This window comes from Centroberyx gerrardi, chromosome 3 (genome assembly GCF_048128805.1).
Source record: "Centroberyx gerrardi isolate f3 chromosome 3, fCenGer3.hap1.cur.20231027, whole genome shotgun sequence".
Taxonomy (NCBI): Eukaryota; Metazoa; Chordata; class Actinopteri; order Beryciformes; family Berycidae; genus Centroberyx; species Centroberyx gerrardi.
The window spans coordinates 17,070,132-17,095,573 of record NC_135999.1 but is presented as its reverse complement, the minus strand read 5'-3'; the positions used below and the strand labels follow the sequence as shown (position 1 = coordinate 17,095,573).

The 25,442-nt window shown below is 44.8% G+C and overlaps 1 protein-coding gene across 1 annotated transcript in view; it reads right to left on the bottom strand.

Moving 5' to 3' along the window:
* The window catches only part of myo15ab (myosin XVAb), a 41,622-nt gene extending 16,451 nt beyond the window's left edge, over positions 1–25,171 (bottom strand). The window contains exons 1-37 of the mRNA XM_078289865.1: positions 23,720–25,171; positions 23,018–23,320; positions 19,768–22,509; positions 18,192–18,302; positions 17,736–18,065; positions 16,711–16,908; positions 16,249–16,486; positions 15,527–15,969; positions 14,983–15,065; positions 12,241–12,304; positions 12,022–12,131; positions 11,286–11,360; positions 10,887–10,977; positions 10,731–10,736; positions 10,520–10,623; positions 9,585–9,648; positions 9,023–9,136; positions 8,224–8,385; positions 7,837–7,950; positions 7,673–7,731; positions 7,034–7,157; positions 6,815–6,910; positions 6,250–6,381; positions 5,114–5,239; positions 4,610–4,687; positions 4,004–4,155; positions 3,449–3,494; positions 3,206–3,330; positions 2,796–2,913; positions 2,489–2,664; positions 1,899–1,983; positions 1,725–1,778; positions 1,501–1,582; positions 1,110–1,240; positions 772–867; positions 373–501; positions 64–170 (exon numbers count right to left, since the gene is read on the bottom strand). Of these exons, the coding sequence (XP_078145991.1) occupies positions 64–170; positions 373–501; positions 772–867; positions 1,110–1,240; positions 1,501–1,582; positions 1,725–1,778; positions 1,899–1,983; positions 2,489–2,664; positions 2,796–2,913; positions 3,206–3,330; positions 3,449–3,494; positions 4,004–4,155; positions 4,610–4,687; positions 5,114–5,239; positions 6,250–6,381; positions 6,815–6,910; positions 7,034–7,157; positions 7,673–7,731; positions 7,837–7,950; positions 8,224–8,385; positions 9,023–9,136; positions 9,585–9,648; positions 10,520–10,623; positions 10,731–10,736; positions 10,887–10,977; positions 11,286–11,360; positions 12,022–12,131; positions 12,241–12,304; positions 14,983–15,065; positions 15,527–15,969; positions 16,249–16,486; positions 16,711–16,908; positions 17,736–18,065; positions 18,192–18,302; positions 19,768–22,509; positions 23,018–23,320; positions 23,720–25,171 (8,720 nt within the window). The remainder of the gene's footprint in view (positions 1–63; positions 171–372; positions 502–771; positions 868–1,109; positions 1,241–1,500; positions 1,583–1,724; positions 1,779–1,898; positions 1,984–2,488; positions 2,665–2,795; positions 2,914–3,205; positions 3,331–3,448; positions 3,495–4,003; positions 4,156–4,609; positions 4,688–5,113; positions 5,240–6,249; positions 6,382–6,814; positions 6,911–7,033; positions 7,158–7,672; positions 7,732–7,836; positions 7,951–8,223; positions 8,386–9,022; positions 9,137–9,584; positions 9,649–10,519; positions 10,624–10,730; positions 10,737–10,886; positions 10,978–11,285; positions 11,361–12,021; positions 12,132–12,240; positions 12,305–14,982; positions 15,066–15,526; positions 15,970–16,248; positions 16,487–16,710; positions 16,909–17,735; positions 18,066–18,191; positions 18,303–19,767; positions 22,510–23,017; positions 23,321–23,719) is intronic.
* Positions 25,172–25,442: the final 271 nt, after the last annotated feature.

The following is a 25,442-nucleotide window of genomic DNA, read 5'->3' as shown; positions in this document are numbered from 1 at the left end:
CAATGCATATCTCTTTCATATAATGTAAACAGATTTCACTGTGTAACTGTGTGTGCGTCTTACTTCAGCAGGTACTTGGCCAGCCGTTGTGAGGGCAGGAAGGCAGAGAGACAGGCAGAGAGGAGGAGCCAACCACGCTCTGAATTCAAAACGTTAGGGTTCCTCCACACCTAATTGAGGAGAGGAGAGGAGAGGAGAGGAGAGGAAAGGAAAGGAAAGGAAAGGAAAGGAAAGGAAAGCAAAGGACAAGAGTTAGGAGAAGAAAAGAGTTGACCGGAGATGCTGAACAATTACAGTGAAGGATGTTGTCTTATTGATGTTTTTTGGGGCTCATCTCTATCCGATTGGCCACAAATAGGACGGGGGTCTCACCTGATTGGCTACCTGAGCCAGGATCTCGTCTCGAAGGCTGGGATTGGCAAGTCCTCTCTGGATGATGTAGTTACCAAACAGATTCTCCTGAGCCCCATTCAGGTTAGGGTCACCCATGAACCTAAGTATCTAAAAAAAAAAAAAAAAAGCATAGGCACTGATTTACAGCACATAACCTCAAAGACTTCCTCGAGGCTGTTTGCTTACCTAACTAGATTTTCACATTGTGCTTCGGCTTGCTTTGCATTATGTGGGTACAATTTTCTGTGAGGAAAACCTACTAGAAAAACAGCTTTTCCATGAAAAAAAAATGGAATTAATTGACATTTAGTCTGCATGTGCTTGCATATGTGCAGCGCGCATGCGTGTGAGCATGTGTGTGTGAGCATGTGTGTGTACCAGAATGAAGACATCCAGGGCTCCTTGCTTAAGCTCCTCGTCCAGTCTGGTCAGAGATCTCTCTAGCGGGGCAGTCAGCAACCCAAACAATGGCTCCTACAACACACAAACACATACATACATAGCAGCTGTGTAGTTAAATGGGTGGAGCTTGGCACTAATACTGTCCAGGTTTAGTGGTTTGATTCCCCATGGGGGAATGTGCTAAAAAATGTATGCACTTGGTGGTCTCTAAGGTTCTTTGGACTAAAGCATCCAATAAATGGCCTACGTTGGGTTAGGTTACATTCATGTGTTCACAAACTCACACATGTAGGATAGTGTGTGTGTGTTCCTACCCTGAATATGGCCCGTATGTAGTGTGTGATGAGGTAGTTGTTGATATCCAGGGGCAGGGTCAGCTGGGGGTCAACCTGAACCTTGGGAGCCTGGACTACCGCCAAGCAGTCAGAGTGCAGCTCTTCACCACCTACACACACACACACACACACACACACACACGCACACACACACCTATATTACATCAAACTACTGCTACATCTCTATCCGTCTGTCCCTTACCAGGACATAGGGTGTCATCACAGAAAAACAACAGTAAACATTGCTGAACACACCCATAAATAAGGTGGAGCATATCTCTTGTTGACAAAATTATTTATAGCAGTGACTGACTGTGTATGGATGTGTGTGTGTGTGTGTGTGTGTGTGTGGGAGGGTGGGGGGGTGCACCTGAAGCCGCCTGCAGCAGGGCTGCCAGCTCAGCAGGGATAGGCAGTGTTGTCACATTCACCACTTCTCTGTTGATGCGATCCTACAAACATCGCAAACAAACAAATAATCAAACACACACACACACACACACACACACACACACACACCTATATTACATCAAACTACTGCTACATCTCTATCCCTTTCACAAAACTTGGTCCTCCTCCCACTGACAGTTTTACCTCCTTTCCTCTTTCACTCACCTCCTCAGCCTTCCTTGCGGGATGCAGCACTGTCTGACAGAAAGACAACAGCATCATACTTCACTCATTTGTTCAGTTTTCATTAATTTATCTAAAACATATGGATGTCCCTAAATGTGTCCCCATACACACACACAAATACTGTGGACATACCCTCATGTAACGCTGGCGGTTGACGATGAGAAGCACCGTGGAGCGGAACCTGATGAGGCACTTCCTCCTCAGAGCAAACCTCTTTCTGTTCAGGATGTAGATGTTATGTTATCCATGTGAGATGGGATATCCATAAAGATTTTGTACTGTCTGCTTAAATAAACATTAAATTAAATTAAAACAAAATGTAAATGTGTCGTCCCCCATGAATGCTGCACGACAATTTGGACCGATCAGTAACAAAGTGCATCATCACTCCTCCAATTTTTGTCAAAATTGGACCAGTGGTGTATGAGATATCACATTTAAGTTAAATTTTTTAAATTAAGAACCCCCATTAGGCCAATCAGTATAGCTGTCCATAAGGATAGCTGGATTTGCGTAGCAAGTTTTGTGTCAATTGGACTGACAGTGTAGAAGTTAAAAGTTTTGACCTTTAATTACTGCGCCTCCATCAGGCTAGTCAGTGTAATATTTTTAAATGCCAGCTGGATGTGTGTCGCAAGTATCATGTCAATCAGACTTATAATGTAGGATACAAGATTTTGACCCCCCCCCCCAATTTCATCACGTGGGGTCACAAAACTTACCTGGCCAGGTAGCCCCGGAAGTGAGCCTCAAGCTTGATCACACGGAGTCGGACTTTGAAGAAGTTCCTGCGGAAAATGCACAGGCGTGCGCATCTCTGTAGGGCTATGGCTGCGATGTTCAACACGCGGTCGCGCTTACCCTCCAAAAACTGGTACAACTCCTCCTTCAGGAAAATCTAGTACACACACAGATCTCAATTAAATAGTATATGTTTCTTGTATTTGAGATATTCGAACTTGTATTTGTGAGCATGTGAATGTTTGTGTGTGTGTATATGTTTGCATGTTTGTTTGTGTGCATGCTCACTTTGGTGACTCCCAGCTGATACGTGCCACTCTTGACCGGACAGAGCTTGTGTAGCATCATGACACAGTTCTCCCCTTCTGGCGGTGGGGGGTCCTTCATGCAGAGCAGAGCTTTATACCTACATGCATATGCACACACACACTCAGCTAACATTGCCCTCTTACATCTCCACATAAATGCGTGCTTAAGTTCCTCCTTAATTTTCACTTAATGTAAGAATTAGTGAGACTGATGGTGATTCTTCTCTCTAAGTTCCACACAGCAAAATCTTCAATGGTAATTTAACCCTGAGAGTGTAAAAATCAACACGTATTCCAGTGTGTCTAAAAGTTTCTAAAACACTTATTCACACTAGAAAAACTGTATATTGAAGAGGTAAATTGCTACTTCTGTTGTTCCGAATGACCAACCTGACAAGGAAGGTGTGAAAGAGCATTCTGATAGGATAACCCTGCTTCCTGATGCTGATGGTCTCAAAGATACCAGAATAACGCAGCTGAGTGGTGACCAGGTCCATATCAAACACGCCTGGCTCCTGTACACACACACACACACACACACACACACACACACACACAAGCTGTATATTATACATTAATTAAACTGAAAATAACCATTGCAAACTTGCACACATTATCAAAGTTCAAATATACCTTGTGATGGTTTGGCTTCATGCATCGCACAAAATAAGGGTTACACCTGCCACAGACAGACCAGAATGAATGAATGAATGAATGAATGAATGAATGAATGAATGAATGAATGAATGATTTGCTAAGGGGTTAGTAAATTTGTCTGAGAGAGAGCAACTTCCTTGTGGAAGGTTTTAGAAACCCTGTCAAAGTTTCTAAATAGAGGTTTGAAGAGGGGCTGGATAATGTTTATAGTGGTGGGAGCCACACAGCACTATACTGGAGGACCAAAGAGCTCCAGTGGCCTCTCCCTTTATCCATCAGAGACATGACTGAGCTCAAATGAAGCATATAAAATGTATTTTCCCAACAATGCCAAATACAATTGTATTGGAGGTTGCCAGGATTGCTCTTAAAATCACTTTAGGCTGCCTATGATGGCACACCAAGGCAAAATAAAGAGTCATATTTAAGAGGTACAGCAGGCAAATATGTCTCAAAAGATTTGCAGTTGCCCATTGTTGTTCTAGAGGTTTATAGAAGGTCCTAAAATCAACAAGTGGTGCTGTACTAAACCTCTCCATCTTCTCCAGCAGCTCCTGCAGGCTGCTCTGGAACTTAGCGCTGACGGTATTGGCCTGGTAACGACGGGCCACGCTGCTGCGCTGCCCGTTAGACCGCTGCTGAGACACAGTCTCTGAGTGCTTCAAGAAGAGGTTGGATACCATCTACACACACACACACACACACACACACACAAAGTTAGCTCAAAGGTCAATAGTCAACAATCTAGTATCCTATCTAAATATATGTATCTGGTATTTACTTTGGCATCTAAATCAATATCTTGCATATAATTGTGACAAATTGTGCATTGCTGCTGGTGGGATAATGATTTGCAAACTGTAGAGAGAGTAAAGTAGTACAAATCTAAAAGCTCTACTTACTGGGGCAAATCAAACATTCAAAAACATTTAACTACTAAATAGCTACTTGTATATTTGACAAAACGTGTTTTTGACAGAAAAGGTAAAAGCGCATGTATTAGATGAGTAATGATCAGAATACTTGGAAGTAATTAAAAATGAGTAGTGATGCCTATTTTCACTTGTAAAGAATAGGGAATATAGCCTACATTTTGCCCTAAGACAGAGTAAGAAAGAGTGTATTTGGATATCTCACTTTATTCTTGCTCTGGGTGAAGAGGTCAAGGACATCCTGGCGGACAATGTCAAAGTTTTTATCCAAGAACTTGTGCACCTGTAACACAAATCATTAGATAAACGTTAGGAGAACATATAGAGGACCATCTGCACAGAGAGAGAGAGAGAGAGAGAGAGAAATAAGACAGATTCGCAGTAAGACATTACCAAACCAACAATACAGCCTAGGAACAACAACATCTCATTTTTGCATTATTAATGTGTGTGATGTAGCTTTGTGTCTGAGTGAGGTCAAATGGACAACCTTTCGCTATCTGGCCTTAAATCTAGTCCGATTCGCTTACCTGACTAATATATGGGCTATGTTTGTTTGTGTGTGTGTGCGTGTGTGTGTGTGTTTGTGTGCGTGTAGGTGTGCGTGTGTGTGTGTGTGTGTTTGTGTGTGTGTTTGCGTGTGTTTGCATGTGTGCGTGTGTGTGTGTGTTTGTGTGTGTGTGGGTGGGGGTGGGGGGGGGGGTTGTACCTGGTAGGTGACCTTCCCAGCATAGTGTTTGAGGGTGAATTCTGGGAGTGGCATCTTTGGCCTGGCATACAACGGGTTGTCACCATGGTGATAGTGGCACTTCTGAAGGAAGGTGTGATCTGTTGCCTAGCAATGATAGGGACAATTAACGGTTCAAATGCCATAGCAACCAAAACACTAAAGACACAAACACATACCTAAACACTGAAGACAGAAACACATGCCCATGCACACAATATTGCCTATTTACAGTACATTGTCTGAGGAAATTACCTGTATATTATTGCCTAAATATTTAACTTTGTGGATCAAGTAGATTATTTTAAAACAAATCTCAATATGGGAATATGGGGAATTATGATGGCAGCTGCAGCTGGTAGGCAAATAAGTGGGCATGTAGTGTAGGTATGTATTGATGGGAGATGGTCAGAATAAGCTTCAGTCTCCTGGGCTACATAAATACAATATGGGAGATTTATGACTCAATTTCTTAAAAAAAAAACCTGAGGTATGAAATATCTGGATCATGGACTATTCTAGGCCAGTTCCTCTTATCACAAAACACCTAAATCATTTAAGCACAAGCAATGAACCTACGCTCTCACCTCTCTTTCACCTTTGACCCAATTTCCCTCACAGGGATTATTAAAGTTTCATCTAACCTAATCTAATTTAAATGTAAGATGCAAAGTAGACTCACTAGCCACAGGACTCTGCCTCAGTTGATTGTGTGTTTCTGTGTGTGCTCGCATGTGCTAACTCAAGTAAATTCAAACTGATGGATTCAGCTGAATACATCTACAGTTCAGTTCAGCTACTTGCATCTACAGTATCTAGCACTGAAAACAAGGATGTGCTTAGTGAACAGGGCTTTTGATTGAAAGTTTGTTGCAAGCACATGTTTGACATTAACTGTTACATTAGGTGAAATGAATGATTAACAGTTCCTGTGTTTCCTTTACCAAATGGGTGCTGTTTTAATTAAATCCAATTTTTCTTTTTATCAAATAATTCTGTTTTCAATCCAGTTGTATTAGCTCGGTTTTTGCTATTTAATTTTGGTGATTTCCACTCCTCATAAGATGAAGTGGTTAGACAGGCAGTGTGACAGAATAGTTAAGCAGGTGTGGAGGTACCTGAGGGAAACCGCTCTGGTCGTCCAGTATGCGCAGTATCCCATGAGGTTTAGCAGCGATGAGGTCAAGACAGGCCTGGTTGTGGCTGAAAGGCTGCTGTTGCCACTCAATCTGCTCCCGCATGTACTCCTCCTACACACACAGCACAACACAACTGGAAATTATGTTGTTGTCGGGTGAAAACCTTGTAACTCCAATTTTGGGGATTTTCAGGTTTTCACTTCAATTGACGTATTATATGGTCCTCTATGTGTTGAGAATTTCTCCGACCTCTTGGGCTTATGAAATCCTTTCAAAACCCATTGGATAATGCCAGAAATGCATGGCAGTCAGTCTAAAAACTAAGACAAGGCTGTTTTTCTCAGTTCATGAAAAGTTGACATTTTTGAGAGTAAAGTTTTTCACTCGACAGCAACAATTTGTTGATGCTGCTGACTCTTGCCTTGCCCCACACCTAAAAAAAACAGAAATGTTGGGCCCAGAACTCATTAAAGGTCCCAGTGTATGTCTACACAGGGCCATGTTGGCTCCAGACATGACAACATTAATTTGCAGTTGCTCTGACCTGCTCTTCCTGGAGGATGACCCTGTTAAAGTAGAACTGCAAGGTTTCGTTGGCGTAGTTGATACACAGCTGCTCAAAACTGTTCACCTGTAGCTCCTGGAGGGTAAGGAGAAGAGAAAGGGAGCAAGGGAAGAATGATTAACACACATCTGTCCAGAAGCCACACAGAAGCATCAGTGTTATGGGATTAGTGATAGTGTAATCTTTCTTTAGTGAGACCTCAAAGCCATAAATGTCCAATATGGAGATGTAGAGGGCTTCATTGCGAGGGTAGACCCGTCCATTGATGCGCTCTGTCAGCCAACTAAACAGCAGCGAGTACAGGATCTTGGCAACAGCGTCTCTATGGAAACACACAATGAGGTTTCTATGGAAACAGAAAACTGGGTTCCTATGGAAACAGGGGACATCTGAAAAATCTCTCCCCCGGCCCTTGTGTCCTTTGTCCTCACATGCCTCTACCAAAGATTGGAAGAGAATATCAAAGACTCCGCGCTCACTCTCGGTAGTCTCCCGGTATGATTTTTTTAAAAGGGGCTAAAAGAAAATCTGGACGTCAGAAAGAAAGTGGCTCAATCGCTGGTTTTCATATGAGGTCATTCCAAACAGAATTAGGTACTACTTAATTCAGCCTTCCATTCACTTGCTCACTCACCCACCCACTCAAGCACATTTCACTCATTCATCCACCCACCCACTCCCTCACTCACTCCCGCCTTCACTCACTCACTCCCTCACTCACTCACTCCTTCACTCACTCACTCACTCACTCCTTCACTCACTCACTCCCGCCTTCACTCACTCACTCCCTCACTCACTCACTCCTTCACTCACTCACTCACTCACTCACTCACTCACCTGGCATCCACAGCACTCTCCACTGTCAGCGGAGTATAGATCTTCTCCCTCACTGTATCCTGGGGGGATTGAACACATGTCTGTCTTACAACGGCTCCATGGGGGTTTATACTGTATGTATGGTGTGTGTGTGTGTGTGTGTTTATGTAAATGTGTGTACTCACTGTCATTTTGAAGGTGACAGCCCTCTGTAGGCCATCAGGTGAGACATGCAGTAGTTCAGCCACCACCCTGATCTCCTGTGCACTCACCACCGACGCTACCTCCTGACCTTCAGCCTGCAGAGACGCACACACAAACAAACACAGACACTCACACAAACACACACACACATACACATTTACACACACACACAGGCACACACATACGCAGGCGTACACAATCATTATTACCATCATCCATCAACATCATCATTATCATTCAGCCATGAAACTAAATGCGTTTATGTATTTGTGTGTGTGTGAGAGAGAGAAAGAGAGACAGAGACACACAGAGAGAGAGAGAGAGAGAGAGAGAGAGAGACACACACACAGAAAGAGAGAGAGAGAGACCTGGTGTGGTTGGAAGTAGACATTCCCCAGATGAAGGACAGAAGAGAGCAGTCTGTAGATGCTATTTAGCTCCTCTGGTGTGAAACACAGGATGTCCATGGCACTCAGTAGACGCCTGAAGTCCTCTGCGTCATCCTTCCCCTCAATCGCACAGTCCCCTCCCTGCACACACACCCACACACACACAAACACACACTTATCAATAACAACATGCTTGCCCTTAGCTCCTTGAATCACAACTCCAATTAAAGCGTCGTATTCCAAATATTCCAAAATGTTATATATCTGTTTTAGAAAGAAATCATCATCTGAAGTTTATCATTCAATATATCTAAAATAAAGAGAATCCAGGCTGTAAAAGTGTTATCATTTTGGCAACACAAGACCCTCTGCAGACTATTAATGTGAATTCAATGCATATTTACACGTTATGTACATTGTTTACATTATGATATAAAGTATCTATTTTATTACTTTATTGTTATATAGTCTTTTACAGTTTTTTTACTGCTTATGTGATGTATTGCTTTTTTAATATGCTGCTTATACTCTATTTGTCTTTTTCTCCATTGACTTCTATTACCTTTGCTGCTGCAACAATCTAATTTCCCCATGGGGATTTGTGCTATCAATCACTTTGTAGAATAAGTATTAATAAGCACTTTTTCAAATCGTGGACATCTCAGTTTGTAATGAAACTCTTCAGTTCTTTATAGTGACCCCTCCTTTTCTGTATTGTTTGTGTGTATGTGTGTGTGTGTGTGTGTGTGTGTGTGTGTGTATGTATTTGTGCAAGCACCTGATTCAGATAGTAGTAAGTCTCAGCTTCCTGCAGATACAGTGAACTTTTCTCTTGAGGAGGAAGACCTGCCAACATCTCATAGAAGATGTGGTAGTTCCTCTCCGATTTGGCCTGTGGACAAACACACACACATATACACACACACACACACACACACACACACATACACCAGCACATGCACACAGATTTGCATACACAATTGCAAAAGATTCTGCTTAGAGCTGTTGTTGTGGATTTGTTGAAATGAATGCAGTCCTAAATGTGGATGGAGTGATGGATAAATACATGATTGAAGGACAGTGGGATGGATGGATGGATGAATGGATGAATGGATGGATGGATGGATGGATGGATGATTGGATGATTGGATGGATGATTGAAACCGACTGGGATGTGTAGGTCAGACAGTTAGACAGAAAGCAACATGTTTGACACCTCTCTTATTGTCTCCTAGAATCTCCTCTTTCTCAGCATGACTCAGTTGTAAGAAGACTCCACCTGGCCTACTCTGTGTGTGTGTGTGTGTGTGTGTGTGTGTGTGTCAGTGTGTGTTCTTCACCTGAAAGACAATGCGGGACTTCTCCAGCAGGTACTGAGACGTTATGGCACCACTGATCACACCCCTGTAAATAGCACACACCCATGTACACAGACACACATGCAGGCGTGCACGGACACACACACACACACACACACACACACACACACACACACACATAGTGAGGCCGAGTTAAGTAACAAGTCATGCATGTGTAATGTGGTAGGATCTTCTCTGTCACCGTAGCAGAAGATCAACTACTCAGCTAACTGTGTTACTGGGGCGTGTTGGCATTACCAGTGTTAAGCCCACAGTGTGTGTGTGTGTGTGTGTGTGTCTGCAAACGTATTCAGAGTTAAGCTAACCTACAGGCAACTTGTTAGCCTTAACAGTGTTCACTCACAGAGAAATTACAACCAATATGCACTCTCACTGTAGATAAATAGCTGACCCGATTGCAATGGAAACACTGTTTAATATGAAAGCATAATATAACCATAGTAACAACCAGCGTTGTTATAGCAACAATCCATTCCAGGCTGGAAAAATGGGGTTAAATGAGGTGATAATCAAACTACAGTTTGTTTTTTTTTACACATTTTCCACTTGAAAATTCCACTTTTTCCAGACCGTATTTGAAGTTTTTCGGGTCAGTGTTCAATATGTTGCATGCTGAACTCTATAGTTGAAGATTATACTTCACAACTAATATCACAATATGTGAACTGACAGTGGGGTGTACAACTAGATAAAATGTGTACCAGCAATATTTTTCCATCATTTTGCAAACCTTCTGTACAATTCCCAAACGTCTGAAGACCAAGAAATGAGAAATTTCACTTTCTATACTTTTCCACTTTCCAACTTTCCACTACACTTTTTCCACTGACTTTCAGACAGATTGCGTGTTGCGTATGTTCTTGACTGTATTTGTCTGAAAAGTTTTAATTACTCACTCCTCCATGAAGATCTGGGTGAACTTGCCAAAGCGGGAAGAGTTGTCGTTGCGCACCGTTTTGGCATTCCCGAAGGATTCCAACAGGGGCGTGGCCTCCAGGATCTGACCAATCACCACAGACAGAAGTGTTACCACTGCTACCTTCAACAGGCATGGGCGTTATCATGGGAACAACAAAGACACTGAAAAAAAGGGGAGGAACACTTTACCTCTATCTGATGGGAGATGGCAGAAACATAACACAAGAGGAGAGAAAGGGAAATACAGTGTTAGTATAAATGATGAGAACATGGACTTGAATGTGTGTGTGTGTGTGTGTGTGTGTGAGTGCGAGCATGTAGGTACATAGGATACTGTATGTATACCTGTTGTATGACGTTGCGTTTGTGATGTATGGCTGTCAGGTAACGTAGGATCAGTTTAGTAGCTTCAGTCTTCCCAGATCCACTCTCTCCACTGTAACAACAACAACATTTTTTATCAAGACGATGTACTGTTGCACATTCTGGACAGTGTTACGAGGATAACATGTCATTGCTCAGAGTGCTGGGTGTTAGAAGTTTAAAAACAATTCAGCTTTAGCAAAAGAGCGCTATATTTCAAACAACTTTTCAATAGTCACACAACAGCAGCAGGAGCTATGACAAGCATTTCTTCCGAGCATCGAACGCTGCTGGCTACAAGGAGGTGCCCAGTGAACACAGGGCCTTGCTAAGCCTGGACAGCTAATATGGGAATGTCTGTACAGTCTCAGCATGTCTTACCTGATAACAATACACTGGTTCTGTTTGGCATCCATCATGGTGGTATATGAGAGATTAGCAATGGCAAAAAGATGACTGGAACACACAACATAACAATATTAGAATGTACAAATGCACATGGATGCTCATTGGTTGTGTGTGTGTGTGTGTGTGTGTGTCCGTCCTGTGGTTTCTGTAGAGTAATGGTGGTAGTGAAATCCATAACCAAACTCTCCCTTGGCAACCAGCCACCAGCAGTGTAACAGAAACCTCTTAGCAACACCTGAGAGTGCTGGTATTTACATCTCTACCTCCAACCCACTCTTAATTTAAGTCATTAAGCGGAAGCCACTTTCCTGAGCACAACTTACAATATTGTAGATATGTAGCACAACAGAAAAAGTTAGCATTCGTGAATTCAAGGAAGAATAGGTCAGTGCAAGAACAAATTAATTTCACCACACACATACACACACAGACTCAAAGGTAACGTAAGTTTAACGCTTCCTATGTTTGTCTATAATATTCAGAATAAATTTGAGGACTATTTGCATAGGTCTAACACACACAAACACTTTTACAGACGCTCATTGTTCACAATTCACTAACCCAGAGTCTGAGTGGAGTCTGAAGTAATTTGAGGACAAGCCAAGTCGAGTCTGAAGTCAGTTTGTATGTTACTTAAGTGTCACTTAAACTCGAGTCCTGATCCCTGGCATACACACACACACACAGTCACACACACACACACACTTACGGAGGGTTGTCATTCAGGCCGTGGCCTTCATACTGAAGCACCATGTCAGTGCCGTAGATGTTGAACATCTTGTAGGGGTTCACAGACACAAGGATACTGCCTATATAGGTCTGGGTGGAGGGAAGAGGAAGACAGTTCAAGGAGGAGAGTGGGTTAATGAATACATTTCTCTCTGTGTTGATGATATTTGATGATAGTAGACTCAGAAATTAAGCATACATATATGAGCTCTTGGTCATAGCGCTTCTTCAAGTTCATCAGGACAGTGGTCTCATTCAGCTCCCTGAAATTAAACACATCAGAAATTAAATAGACACACAGACACACATACACCCGCATGCACACATACTGTGTGCTGCGCTGAGCAAGATTAATGCACGTAAGGCTGCTGGCCCTGATGGCATCCCCGGACGCGTGCTCAGGGCCTGTGCTGGGCAGCTGACTGAGGTCCTGACTGACATCTTCAACCTGTCACTGGCCCAAGCAGCTGTCCCCACGTGCTTCAAAACCACCTCCATCGTGCTGGTGCCAAAACACTCCACTGCAGCGAGCCTAAACGACTTCCGCCCAGTTGCACTCACCCCCATCATCATGAAGTGCTTCGAGAGGCTGGTCCTGGCTCATCTCAAAACCTGCCTACCACCCACACTGGACCCCCTCCAATTCGCCTACCGCCAGAACAGGTGTACAGAGGACGCCATCTCCACAGCGCTTCACTTCGCCCTGTCCCACCTGGACAACAACAATACCTATGTGAGAACGCTGTTCATCGATTTCAGTACAGCATTCAACACCATCATCCCCTCCAAACTGATCACCAAACTCGGTGACCTTGACATCAACACCTCCCTCTGCACCTGGATACTGGATTTCCTAACCAACAGACCCCAGTATGTTAGGTTAGGCAATCACACCTCCTCAACCCTCACCCTGAACACAGGCGTTCCACAGGGCTGTGTGCTGAGTCCTCTCCTCTACTCCCTGTTCACCTATGACTGCACGCCTGTACATGGTTCCAATACCATTATCAAGTTTGCAGACGACACAACGGCAGTGGGCCTCATCAACAACAATGATGAGTCGGCCTACAGGGAGGAGGTCCAGCACCTGGCGGCGTGGTGCGCCAACAACAACCTGGCCCTCAACACCAAGAAGACCAAGGAGCTCATTGTGGACTTCAGAAAGACCAAAGGCTGCACACACACCCCCATCCATATCAATGGAACGGAGGTTGAGCATGTCACCAGCTTTAAGTTTCTGGGTGTCCACATCTCCGAGGACCTCTCTTGGACCCTCAACACCTCAACCCTGGTCAAGAAGGCACACCAGCGTCTCTTCTTCCTGAGGAGACTGAAGAAAATCCATGTCTCCTCAGATCCTGGTGAACTTCTACCGCCATCGAGAGCATCCTTACCAACTGCATCACAGTTTGGTATGGCAACTGCTCTGTCTCAGACCGGAAAGCACTGCAGAGGGTGGTAAAAACTGCCCAACGCATCACCAGTACTCCACTCCCTGCCATCGAGACTGTCCACCTGCAGAGGGCACGCAGCATCGTCAGGGACACCTCACACCCCGGCCACAGACTGTTTGCCCTCCTCCCCTCTACAGGCGCTACAGGAATCTCTGTTCCAGGACCAGCAGGCTCAGGAACAGCTTCTTCCCCTCAGCTGTCGCCTTACTGAACTCTGCACCACGGTGATAGCCCCCATCCCCGGATACCTCCCCATCCCCCCACCCCACCGGTACCACCCACACACACACAACACCACCCAGACACCTTCCTCCAGTGACTATACATACTTACTATACACATGTTCATTCTGTATATACTATACACCATACTGTTTATACTATATTTATACTGTATATATCTTGCATTTCATATCCACTGTTCATACTGTTTATACTGTTCATACTGTTATTTATCTTAGCACACTCATACTATACTGTTCATACTGTTATTTATCTGTTATTTATACTGTTATTTATCTTAGCACACTCATACTACCCCTTACAATTTATTCTATTTACATACTTAGCGTATTCATACCACTCTGTTCATACTGTTCATTCTGTTAATACTGTTCATACTGTATATACACCATACTGAATATACTATATATATTATTATATACATCTTGCATATTCATATATCTTGCATACTCATATCCACTGTTCATACTGTTGATACTGTTAATACTGTTCATACTGTATATATCTTAGCACATTCATACTACCCTTATATCTTATTTTATTTATATATGTACATTACATTGCACTGCACTTTTACTGCTTCTTTTGCACTTCTGGTTAGATGCTAAACTGCATTTTGTCTTAGTACTTGTACTCTGTGCAATGACAATAAAGTAGAATCTAATATAATCTAATCTAATCTACTGACACACACACTGGGGTTCCCACACTCACTTGGACATCAATATGAAGGACTTTTCAATGACTTTCAAGGTCTTGTTTGGTGAAATTCAAGGATTCAAAATTGGCATGTTTTGGAGTAAGACATGACATTTGTCAAAATTAGATATCACAGAGGCCTATTTTTTATTCATGATCTGTCAAGTCTAGAAATCATGGGTTAATTTTAAAACTGCTGCTGTATCAACACAAATATCCATCATAGGGTTTTTCTCAGGATGGGACATGTTGGCCATCGGGTGAGAGAGGTCCAGAGATGAACTTGGGTGCTATATTTTAATAAAATATCAAGTACTTTTAAGGCCATCCATTCATCATTCTTATTTTGTTTTTCTCAAATTCACAAACTTTTAAGGATTTTCAAAGCCTGCGGGAACCCTGACACACAAACACAGACATTTTTTTAAAAATTAAAGAGAAATGAATGGAATTGTGTTGTACTGATCTGTGTTGCAACAAAGTGCTCATAAGTGTTTGATGTGAGGAGCGAGCCGTGGCTGTCTATTAGTACTGGATTGTACTTACTCCATCTGTGTCATGTCCTCCATTCCCTCCGCCCAGCGTTTCACCCTGTGGCCCACTGTGGGCATGCTTACAATAGAGTAGACCTGGACACACACAGACACACACACACACACACGATGGTGTGTAATTTGCCCAACTATGATGCAACATTGTCACCATTTGATGCACAGCTGAGATATAATTTGCAGAAATTCTCATATTGCTGTTTGTGAACTTTACAGTAAAATGTTTTGTTGTGGGCCATCCAGCTGACCCAGTCAGTTAACATGCATGCTGTACCTTGTACACTTAACTGTAATCATGGCTAATGCTCTCTGTTACATATCTCTCCACTCTCTTTCCTATCTCACTTCACCGTGTGAACTGTCATAAAAAAAATAATAAAATACTCAAAATGTGGAAGACCCAGTCCTCTTAAAAATGGGTTACTAACGGTTACATCTATAGAAACATATGTAGAATATCAAGAATTCATGAAGCCAAACGACTAATTGTAGCCTGAACCGGTGCTAGTAGTTGAGGAGGGGAGCTGAGCTTTAGCTACCTTGTCATACCAGGTTCCCCCATGTATTCTCTCTCTGTCAGGAGCCCAGTCTGGCTCCTGAAGCTGTCCCTCCACACCCCGAGGTGGGGGTGAAAAGCCTTCCAACGCCCCCTCTTCTCGGTACATAGACCATTTTGACAGGTTCTGGACTGTCCCATGTGGCAGAACCCTCTCGGCAGCCCAGACATCTTCCCCTCCATCCCCGCCTCCCTGGGCATTCTTGGCCCAGTGGCCTGAGCGTGGCCCGTAGGGAGGCACCACAGCGTAGCGCCCATCCTCGCCGTACAGGGGTGTTGGCACCCGGTATGAGGCATAGCGAAGCTGCTGGTTTTGGATTGCCTCACCTAGTTTCGGGTTATGGAACCGGCGTGTGAGAAGAGATTTATCTGACAACCTATGGAGCAAGAAATGAAGAAAAAGTAATGTAGGGTTCAACGACATTACTAAAATATTATATTGCAATTGTTCTGGTGGAATTTTGTGATTGTGATATAAATTGCAATGCATGTGGATACAGATTTTTCTACATAATTCATTTTTCAGAGGTGACATGCTAATTCCTAGGATTTGTTCAATTTGACTATGATGAAAGATTATGTAAAATCTGCAACTTGATTTGTGGCCAAATGATTCTGCACAACACCTGGATAACTATTCCAGTCCTTTCACCAGTCCAGTCTCCATTAATGCAGTAGTACGTCCCTACCTAAAGTTGACACCACGGAGTTCATCGTTGTGCAGTGCAGAGGAGAGGTTGGGAGGGGTGGGTTTGGGCACGCCAGACAACACAGAGCTATCTGAGAGCTGATAGAGGCCTGCAGATCGCAGCGCCCGGTTCTTCTGCAGCGCAGCGGCAAGGTTGGGACTCTGGCCCGGGATAACCAGGGAACCATCAGGAAGCCGGTATGATGCTTTACGAAGGTCCTCGTTCCTAAGAGCCTGCAGACGGCAGGAGGAAGACTTCAGGTAATTATTCAAATCTATGATGAATGCACATGATCACAATTTACAAAATTACTCAAATTATTCAAAATTTTTATAAGTTTTTACTATCCAAAAATTCATATTGGCATGACTGTTATGTTTAAGTGGCAAATACAGGCACCAGGCATGTGAAACAGGTGCCAACAAAACAAAAAGATACAGTATGTACTGCAGAGAAGTCAAGTGAGACAGGTACACACTTTAGACAGGTCAGGAGCAAGTGGTTTCCGTGGGTCAATGATGATGGTTCCATCGGGCAGAGTGTAGGACACCCCCTTAAGGTAGGGGTTCTGCAGTGCAGCTGTCAGATTGGGGCTTTTTGATTTCCTGGGGTCCACTATCATAGTTCCATCTGGGAGTGTGAATGTAGCTCCTTTCAACGCTGGGTTATTCAGGGCCTACGCATAACAACAGCTGAGTTCAGTTAAGGTCAGCCTTGCAGGTTCAAGAGGGACAGTTCAATAAAGCTTCAGTAGAGTTGAAGTAGCAGTTGAGTACCAAAGATTCTATTACCCCCTTAAATGACCACAGGTCAATTTTACCCATCATATTACCTTGCATTGATTTTACATAAAAATCGGAACAGCAATGTTTCAGCAATACTACTTTGTTTCAGCAAGGCATATCTAAAACAATCAGCATATTTCATACATAATTTAATATCTTAATAATTTGTTGCCACAATAGTTGAAGTGTCCCTGAGCAAGACACTTAACCTACCTGCTCAATGGGTGCTACACTAACTGGATGGACCTATGTCCCAAGCAGAGGGAAAAGAGAATAAAGGAAGTTTTCCCCCTTGGGGGATCAATAAAATAAAAAAAATTACCCTTTCAGGAAAAGTAGTGGACTGGGAACCCAGTGAGGTTCTTTTGAACAGAATAAATTAAATTCAAAAACATACATACAAAAATAGACCTCTTTGGCTGTTTTAGCATTTTTGTTGTGTTGTGTGTGTGACACTGACCAAGCCAACCTATTGATGTTAATGCTTTACATTGATCAAAAGTACTTTAGGTAAAAATGTAACACAAAGCAAACTAAGAACATAAAGTCAAATTTAGGAAAAGATTTTGAATCCCTGTCCCTTCTACAACAAGTCCTACAGATGGGAATGGGAGGAAGAGAGGAAAGAGAAAGAGAACAACACATGGAAAGTAATTGGTATTAGGAAAGGGAGGGGAGACAAAAAGAAACAAAGAGGGTGAATGAATCCATGGCTAACCTTGGCAAGGTTTGGTGATATGGGTGCGTTGGGGTCAGTGACCACCGTCCCGTCCGGCAATGTGTAGGAGGCGTTCCGCAGGGCAGTGTTTTGAAGGGCGCTGGACAGGTTTGGAGAGACAGGTTTCCGTGGATCAATAATGATAGTACCATCGGGCAGGGTGTAAGATGCACTTTTCAGGTAAGGGTTCTGAAGTGCTGCTGTGAGGTTTGGGGAGGCAGACTTCTGTTGTTTGGGGTCAATCACAATGGTCCCATCGGGGAGGGTATAGGAGGCCCCACGTAGAGCTGGGTTGTTCAGGGCCTTAGCCAGGTTTGGGGAAATAGATCCCTGTATGAGCAGAGACAGAGGAGCCAGAATGGTTAACAAAATAGGGTTAAGAAGGATAAAGGGAGAGAAGAAAGCAAATTAAAAGGTGCCTGCAATTAAGGTAAAGGATCAAGGGTCATGGATTACTTGCTGTCTAGGGTCTATAATGGTGCCATCGGGGAGAGTGTAGGAGGCATTCTTGAGATCCTGGTTCTTTAAAGCTCCGGAAAGGTTAGGAGACTGGGGCTGACGTGGGTCCTGTACGGATGGGGAGTCAGGTAGGAGAGTAGGGAGAGCAATACATTACATTACAGCAAATTAAAATGCTGGCATAGTAGGCAATGACAGATTCTGCACAATTAGGATGCCTCCAATATTGTTGTCAATTATACTGATGATGTTATATTCTGTGATTAAGTGATTAATTATGTACTTATTTATGATTACATCTTTTCCTTCATTACTTTTGAGAAACTGCTTTGCATAACCTTCCTGAATTTGGATGTTTGTGTGCTTTCATAATCCTTTTTGGTTAATGGTAACTCTAACAATTATACTCATACATAATCTGCAGAGAGCTGTGGGAACTTAGCCTCAAATGTGAAACCAGTAGCTAATAACCTGGCAATGTTCTTTGATTCCAATTTAACCTTTCACGAGCAGGTTAGGAGGGTTGTGCAGTCATGTTTTCTGCAGCTGAGAATTATTTCAAAAATCAAATCACTGCTAACCTCAGCTGATTTGGAGGTCATTCACTCATTTGTTTTCTCAAATCATTGTAATTCCCTTTTACTCCTGCCTCACTCAAAAGTCCCTCTCATGCCTGCAGCTTATCCAGAATGCTGCTGCAAGGGTTCTGTCTGGCCATATTACCTGCATCTCTCTGCACTGGTTGCCTGTTAGCTTTAGGATCAATATTAAGATTTTACAGATTACTTATAAGACTCGACATGGTTTAGCCCCTAGCTACATGGCTGACCTTTTACCTCCCTATGAACCACACCATATCCTGAGATCCTGGAACAGAGCTCTTCTGTCTGTTCTACAGTCTAGACTCAAGACCCAAAAGGACAGAGCGTTCTCCATTAGGGCCCCTATACTGTGGAACAACCTGCCCAAGGAGGCTAGCTAAATCAGTTTTGTCTTTTACATCACTTCTTAAAACTCATTTTTATAAACTGGCCTCTGTAACAATTCTTAGACTCTTAATTCTTTGTCCTTATAGGCCCTTTTCACATTGTCATGGTAACAGCTTCTGCATTGAGAAACAGGTGCATTACAACTTCCCGTTGACACCTCTGGCCTTCACTAAATCGCTCCACAACCTGCCCAAAATTAACATTGGTGAAGTTCAAAGACTATTTTTGTTGACTCCTGGATCTAAACTACAAGTTCTTCACCTAAACTTACCTCTTCGCAAAAATAAAATTGCCACAGGAAGCTGTAATGCACCGGTTTCTCACGACATGAAAAGGGCCTATTATTGACTAATTCATAATTTTATGTAATCTCTTGTTTTTAAGTAATGTCTTTTTATGTTTAAGTGTTTTCTAATTTTGGTTTTGAAAAGCTGCCATACCAAAGTTTGGTATTATCATTATTATTATTATTATTATTATTACTGGTAGTAGTAGTGGTAGTATTAGTATTAGTATTATTATTACATAGACAAACATGGACCTCAAATTGTGTGGTAATTATAACATGTTTCATTTTTACCTACCCTGATAATTGATCCATCAGGCAAGGTGTACGAGGCTCCACGGACCTGCTGGTTTTGCAGGGCACTGCCGAGCAATAGGGAGGAACGTGGATCTGCATATGGTGACACCAAGGTTCCGTCTGGCAGCCGGTACGAGGCTTGCATCAACTGGGGGTTTTGCAGGGCACTGCCAAGCATTGGTGAAGAGGGCGGAGGGGGACCATAGGGGGAGCGTCTGAGTTGCATAGGTGTCTGGTAAGATGCTTGCCGAAGGTTTGGGTTCTGGTGTAGTGCATGCTGGAGCTGAGGCCCAGCGGGTGCGTAAGGGTTCCGGCGATGCGCCATTGGGGTTCTTAATGATGAGACATTCTGCAAGTTAGACCGGTTCTGCAGGGCATCATGGAGCAGTGGTGATGCGCCAGGCTCAGATATATAATCATACGGAGTAACCACAGTTGGGCCATATGGTGAGCGCAGGGTTGGGGTCTGATAAGAAGCCACACCTCTCATCGCCTGACCATGTTTCATGGCTCCAGTGAGCATTGGAGATGAAGGCACCGATGGGCCATATGGGGATTGAGGTCTTTGAAGCGGAGACACATAGGACGCTCCTCTCACTGCCTGGTTTTGCAGAGCTCCAGATAGCCTGGGAGAAGAGGGGGCCATAGGCTGTTCATATGGTGACATTGGCCTTTGTAAAGGAGAGGCATAGGATGCATCTCTTAGTGCCTGATTCTGCAGAGCCCCTGAAAGCATGGGAGAAGAGGGGGGCATAGGCTGTGTATAAGGTGACATCGGCCTTTGTAAAGGAGAGGCATAGGATGCATCCCTTAGTGCCTGATTCTGCAGAGCCCCTGAAAGCATGGGAGAAGAGGGGGGCATAGGCTGTGCATAAGGTGACATCGGCCTTTGTAAAGAAGAGGCATAGGATGCATCCCTCAGTGCCTGATTCTGCAGGGCCCCTGAAAGCATGGGAGAAGAGGGGGGCATAGGCTGTGCATAGGGTGACATCGGCCGTTGTAAAGGAGAGGCATAGGATGCATCCCTCAGTGCCTGATTCTGCAGGGCCCCTGAAAGCATGGGAGAAGAGGGGGCCATAGGCTGTTCATAAGGTGACATCGGCCTTTGTAAAGGAGAGGCATAGGATGCATCTCTTAGTACCTGATTCTGCAGAGCCCCAGAGAGCATGGGAGAAGAGGGGACCATAGGCTGTTCATAAGGTGACATCGGCCTTTGTAAAGGAGAGGCATAGGATGCATCTCTTAGTACCTGATTCTGCAGAGCCCCAGAGAGCATGGGAGAAGAGGGTGCCATAGGCTGTTCATAAGGTGACATTGGTCTCTGCAGTGGGGAGGCATAGGACGCATCACGAATGGCCTGGTTATGCAATGCCCCAGACAGCATGGGGGAGGAGGGAGGAAACTGCTCCTCATATCCTGCAACCATCTCACCCATGCCTACCGCCTGGGGACCATAGTGGGCACCAGATAGCATGGGAGAGGGGGGGGCAATAAACTGATTTGACGGCTCAATATAAGGAACAGCATAGGGGTCAGACATATAAGGGTCTGGTGCATAGGTTGGTTGAGGGGAAGCTCGAGGGGGAAGGATGGGGGAGGGCTGAGGGGAAAGTCGGGGAGAGAGGCGAGGAGAGAGGCAGGGGGATGCAGGACGAGGCATGTGTTTAAGAGAGGGCTGTGGAGAGGAGGGAGGCATCCTTCTGATTGACTGCTGGGCCATGAGAGGACGTCCTCGAGCCATGGGCCGAGGATGGAAACGGCCAGATTCTCGCCTACCCAGGGGAACACGGTGGGCCATGTGAGGGGAGTGGAAAGGGGAAGAGAGTAGGGAGGAGTCCACTGTGAGAACAGAGGACCTATTGCTCCGTATGGAGGAGGCACGGAATGGAGGCACATTCTGGGTGGGTGGAGGCACCGGACGCCCCCGGAGACCCATAGGGGAGGGCCTGACCGTACCTAAGGGAACATTGCCCCCCATCCTGGGCCTGGCCACTGGGGTGGGGTCCCTGAGTAGACGAGTGGAGCGACGGGAGAGGGTAGGAGATGCAGGCCGGGCTGCAGGGGAAAAACTCCGATGGGAAGGGGAGGGAGATGGAGAAGGTCTTCTGCCAAGCTGTGGGGAGAGAGGGGGAGATGCAAGACGAGGGGAGAGGGGACGGGCGGGTGACCCACGAAGCTTCCTCCCTCCAAGTGGGCTGCGGGCAGGGGTGGGTGAGGGCGGAGGACTTCGCCTCCTTATGGAGGCACGAGGGGAGGAGGGTGGAGAGCGTCGCATCATGGAGGCTCTTGGTGAGGCTGGACGACTGCGTCGGATCATGGAGGCACGGGGAGAGTGGGGGGGTGAAGGTCCCCGAGCCAGAGAAGAGGGATGTCTCTGAGTTTGCATTCTGCGGGGGGGGAGGGGGGAAGCCATAGGAGACGAAGGCGGTGAGAACCGTCTTGACATAACGGAGGGGGGTCTTTGGACACTGGTAAATCCGCCTCGCATGGAGGGCTGCGGGGAGGGGCTTCGTCTATGTGGAGCCATAGGGGAGGCCATTGGGGAAGCCATGACAGAGGGATGGCGCTGCATCTGGGGGGAGGCCATCATGACAGAGCGGCGGGATGGAGTGGGAGAGGGTTGCAGGCGACGGGCAGGAAGAGGAGACATTTGTGCTTGCTTGATAAGCATGGCAGATGGGGTGGGGATTGTAGGGGGGCCATAACCCTGCTGCTGTGACATCATCATTGGGTCTGACATCATCTGCTGCTGGCAAAACAAAACCAAAAACAACGTCATGGAAAATGAAAATAAACAGAAGCTTTAAATTGGTTAAAAAAATTGTATCACAATGCAACCATTAACCACTAGTTAGCAATGACATAGTCTTATGGCCTTCCAACATTAGGATACCAACACCGATCTTATGGGAAATGTACGTTCTGTAAATCTGCTACATGAGCTTGTGAGGCAGTGGTGAGGTGTCTGTTTTTTCTGATATCTCCTCTATCTACTATTGTCTGTTTAAATTTTGCAGTATGTGGTTCACTTACTGAAAAAATGACTGCCTCCTAATAAAATTTCATAAGAATCTGTTTACAAAAAAATATTTGTGTGGCACATTTCAAAAGAAAAATACTGTTTTACTATTTTTTGCAGTGTGCAGGAGTGGAAGTGTTTGGTTAGAGTACCAATATCTCTCAACCTACAGTCTAGCAATGAAGAATATTAATGTTCAGAATGAATAGTCAAAGAACAGAGTTAGAATAACCTGTGGTGACATCATTTGCGGAGACAACATCTGTTGCTGTGGTGACACCATTTGTGGAGACATCATCTGTTGCTGTGGTGACATCATTTGTGCAGACAACATCTGTTGCTGTGGGGACATTTGTGGAGGCATCATCTGCTGCTGTGGCAACATCATTGGTTGTGACATCATCTGTTGCTGTGGTGACATCATTTGTTGCTGCGGGGACATAATCTGTTGTGGTGACATCATCTGTGATGGCACCATTTGAGGTGCCATCATCATCTGTTCTTGTGGTGACATAATCTGTTGTTGCGGTGACATCATCTGTGATGGCACCATTTGAGGTGCCATCATCATCTGTTCCTGTGGCGACATAATCTGTTGTTGTGGTGACATCATCTGTGAAGACATCATTTGTTCTTGAGGAGACATCATAATTTGTTGTTGTGAAGACATCATCATTTGTTCTTGCGGAGACATCATCATTTGTTCTTGCGGAGACATCATCATTTGTTCTTGCTGAGACATCATCATTTGTTCTTGCTGAGACATCATCATTTGTTCTTGCTGAGACATCATCATTTGTTCTTGCGGAGACATCATCATTTGTTGTTGTGGTGACATCATCATTTGTTCTTGCGGAGACATCATCATTTGTTGTTGTGGTGACAACATCATTTGTTGTTGTGGTGACAACATTTGCTCTTGGAGTAACATCATGTCGGGGTGTTGATCTGGTGCAAGAGGTATCTGGTCTTCATATTGGATTTCTGACATGTCTTCAAACTCTGGATCAGGTGGCAAGGTGGGTGCTGGGGGTAGGGGCACATCCAGACGCTCTTTCCCAAATAGACGCACTTGTGGCCTGGGCACTCTGAATGTCATCTCCCCTCCCTGAACCCCAGTAATATCATCCCCATATTGATCCAACTGGTCTGCATACTGGTTCCCATATAGACCCTGTACCTGCTCCATTCCTTGTCCTCCAAAGCCATAGACCTGCTGGTTTCCTGCCAAGAAACCAGCCTCCTGGGAGCTGTAGTCTGGATAGGATATGCCAGCTTCACTGTAGTTGAGTTGGTAGTCCGGTGTAAATCCTCCTTGCATTTCCATTGTTGCTGCATAGGGGTTGTCATAATAACCTGCCTGCCCATCGTCATAGTGAGCCCCTTGTCCATCATTATAGTAACCTCCTTGACCATCATCATAATAACCCTGAGCCTGGGGGTTAAGGTACCCACCAACCTCCTCTCCATAGACACTATAGTCCTCTCCCATTGGTGCATAGTAGTCCTGACCCTCGTCACCATATGTTGCCATTGTCTGTTGTTGCTGGTTACCATAATAATCAGCTTCCTGGTTGTAGCCTTGAGCAGGGGAATAGGGGTTATAGTAGTCCCCTGCCCCCTCGTCATAGAGACCACTGTCATAATATCCAGCATTGGGGTCATAGAGTCCCTCTTCCTCGTAGTAACCCAGGTCCTGATAGTCTGCTCCCCCTGCTCCATTGTCATAGTAACCAAACTGACCCTGGCCCCCATATGCAGCTGCCTCCGCACCATAACCAGGATAACCAGCATCATAGCCGCTATGGCTTTTTTGGAGCTGGTCATATCCATATGCCTCCTCCCCGTGCTCATAGCCGCCATTGTGGTAACCATGGAGATAACCTCTGGAGCTGGCTTGTCGGCTGTGTGCTCTACGCCCCCCCCAGCCCTGGTGTCCTTCTGCACTGGCTCGCATTTTACTTGACAGGAAGCGTTTGGTCAGCCAGTTGGTTGCCCCTGCAACCTTACCCACCAACATACTACTGTTTTTGAAGTCCTCTGGTTGGCCATCGCTCCCCTTCTTCCCAAATAACCCTTTAAAGAAGCCCCCCTTCTTCTCCGGCTGTCCCCCTCCTCCCAAACGGACCAGCATGTAGGTTGGCTTCTTCCCACCATTTGCTGCCTGCTTCTCCTTGGCCTCCTTCTCCTTTTTCTTCTTTTTGCTGGCCTTAAATCTCATCATGAATCGAGAGGTGTTCTTCAGCATGGACTTGCGTCGTTTCTTCTTGGCCAGGCGGTTCTTTCTCTTCCCCAACCCAAGGAACAAACGCGATGTACTTTTCAGCTTCTTTCTGCTGTTCCTGCGCCTCTTGAAGCCAGAGAACTTCATGAACATCCTGGACATGTTCTTCAGGCCTTTCTTTGGGATTTCCTTAATTGGAAGTGCCGGAGAGTCATCTTTCTTCTTCCCTTTCTTCTTCTTGGCATCTGCGTCAGACTTCCCTCCTTTATGGTGGCGGTCATCTTTGGATTTCTTCTTGGATTTCTTGTAATCCTCTTCGTCATCCTCATCCTCTTCCTCTTCATCGTCCTCTTCATCCTCATCCGAATCTCCTCCACGTCTAGACTTCCCTCCTTTCTTTCCTTTAGCCCCCTTGCCTCCTCGCCCCTTCCCT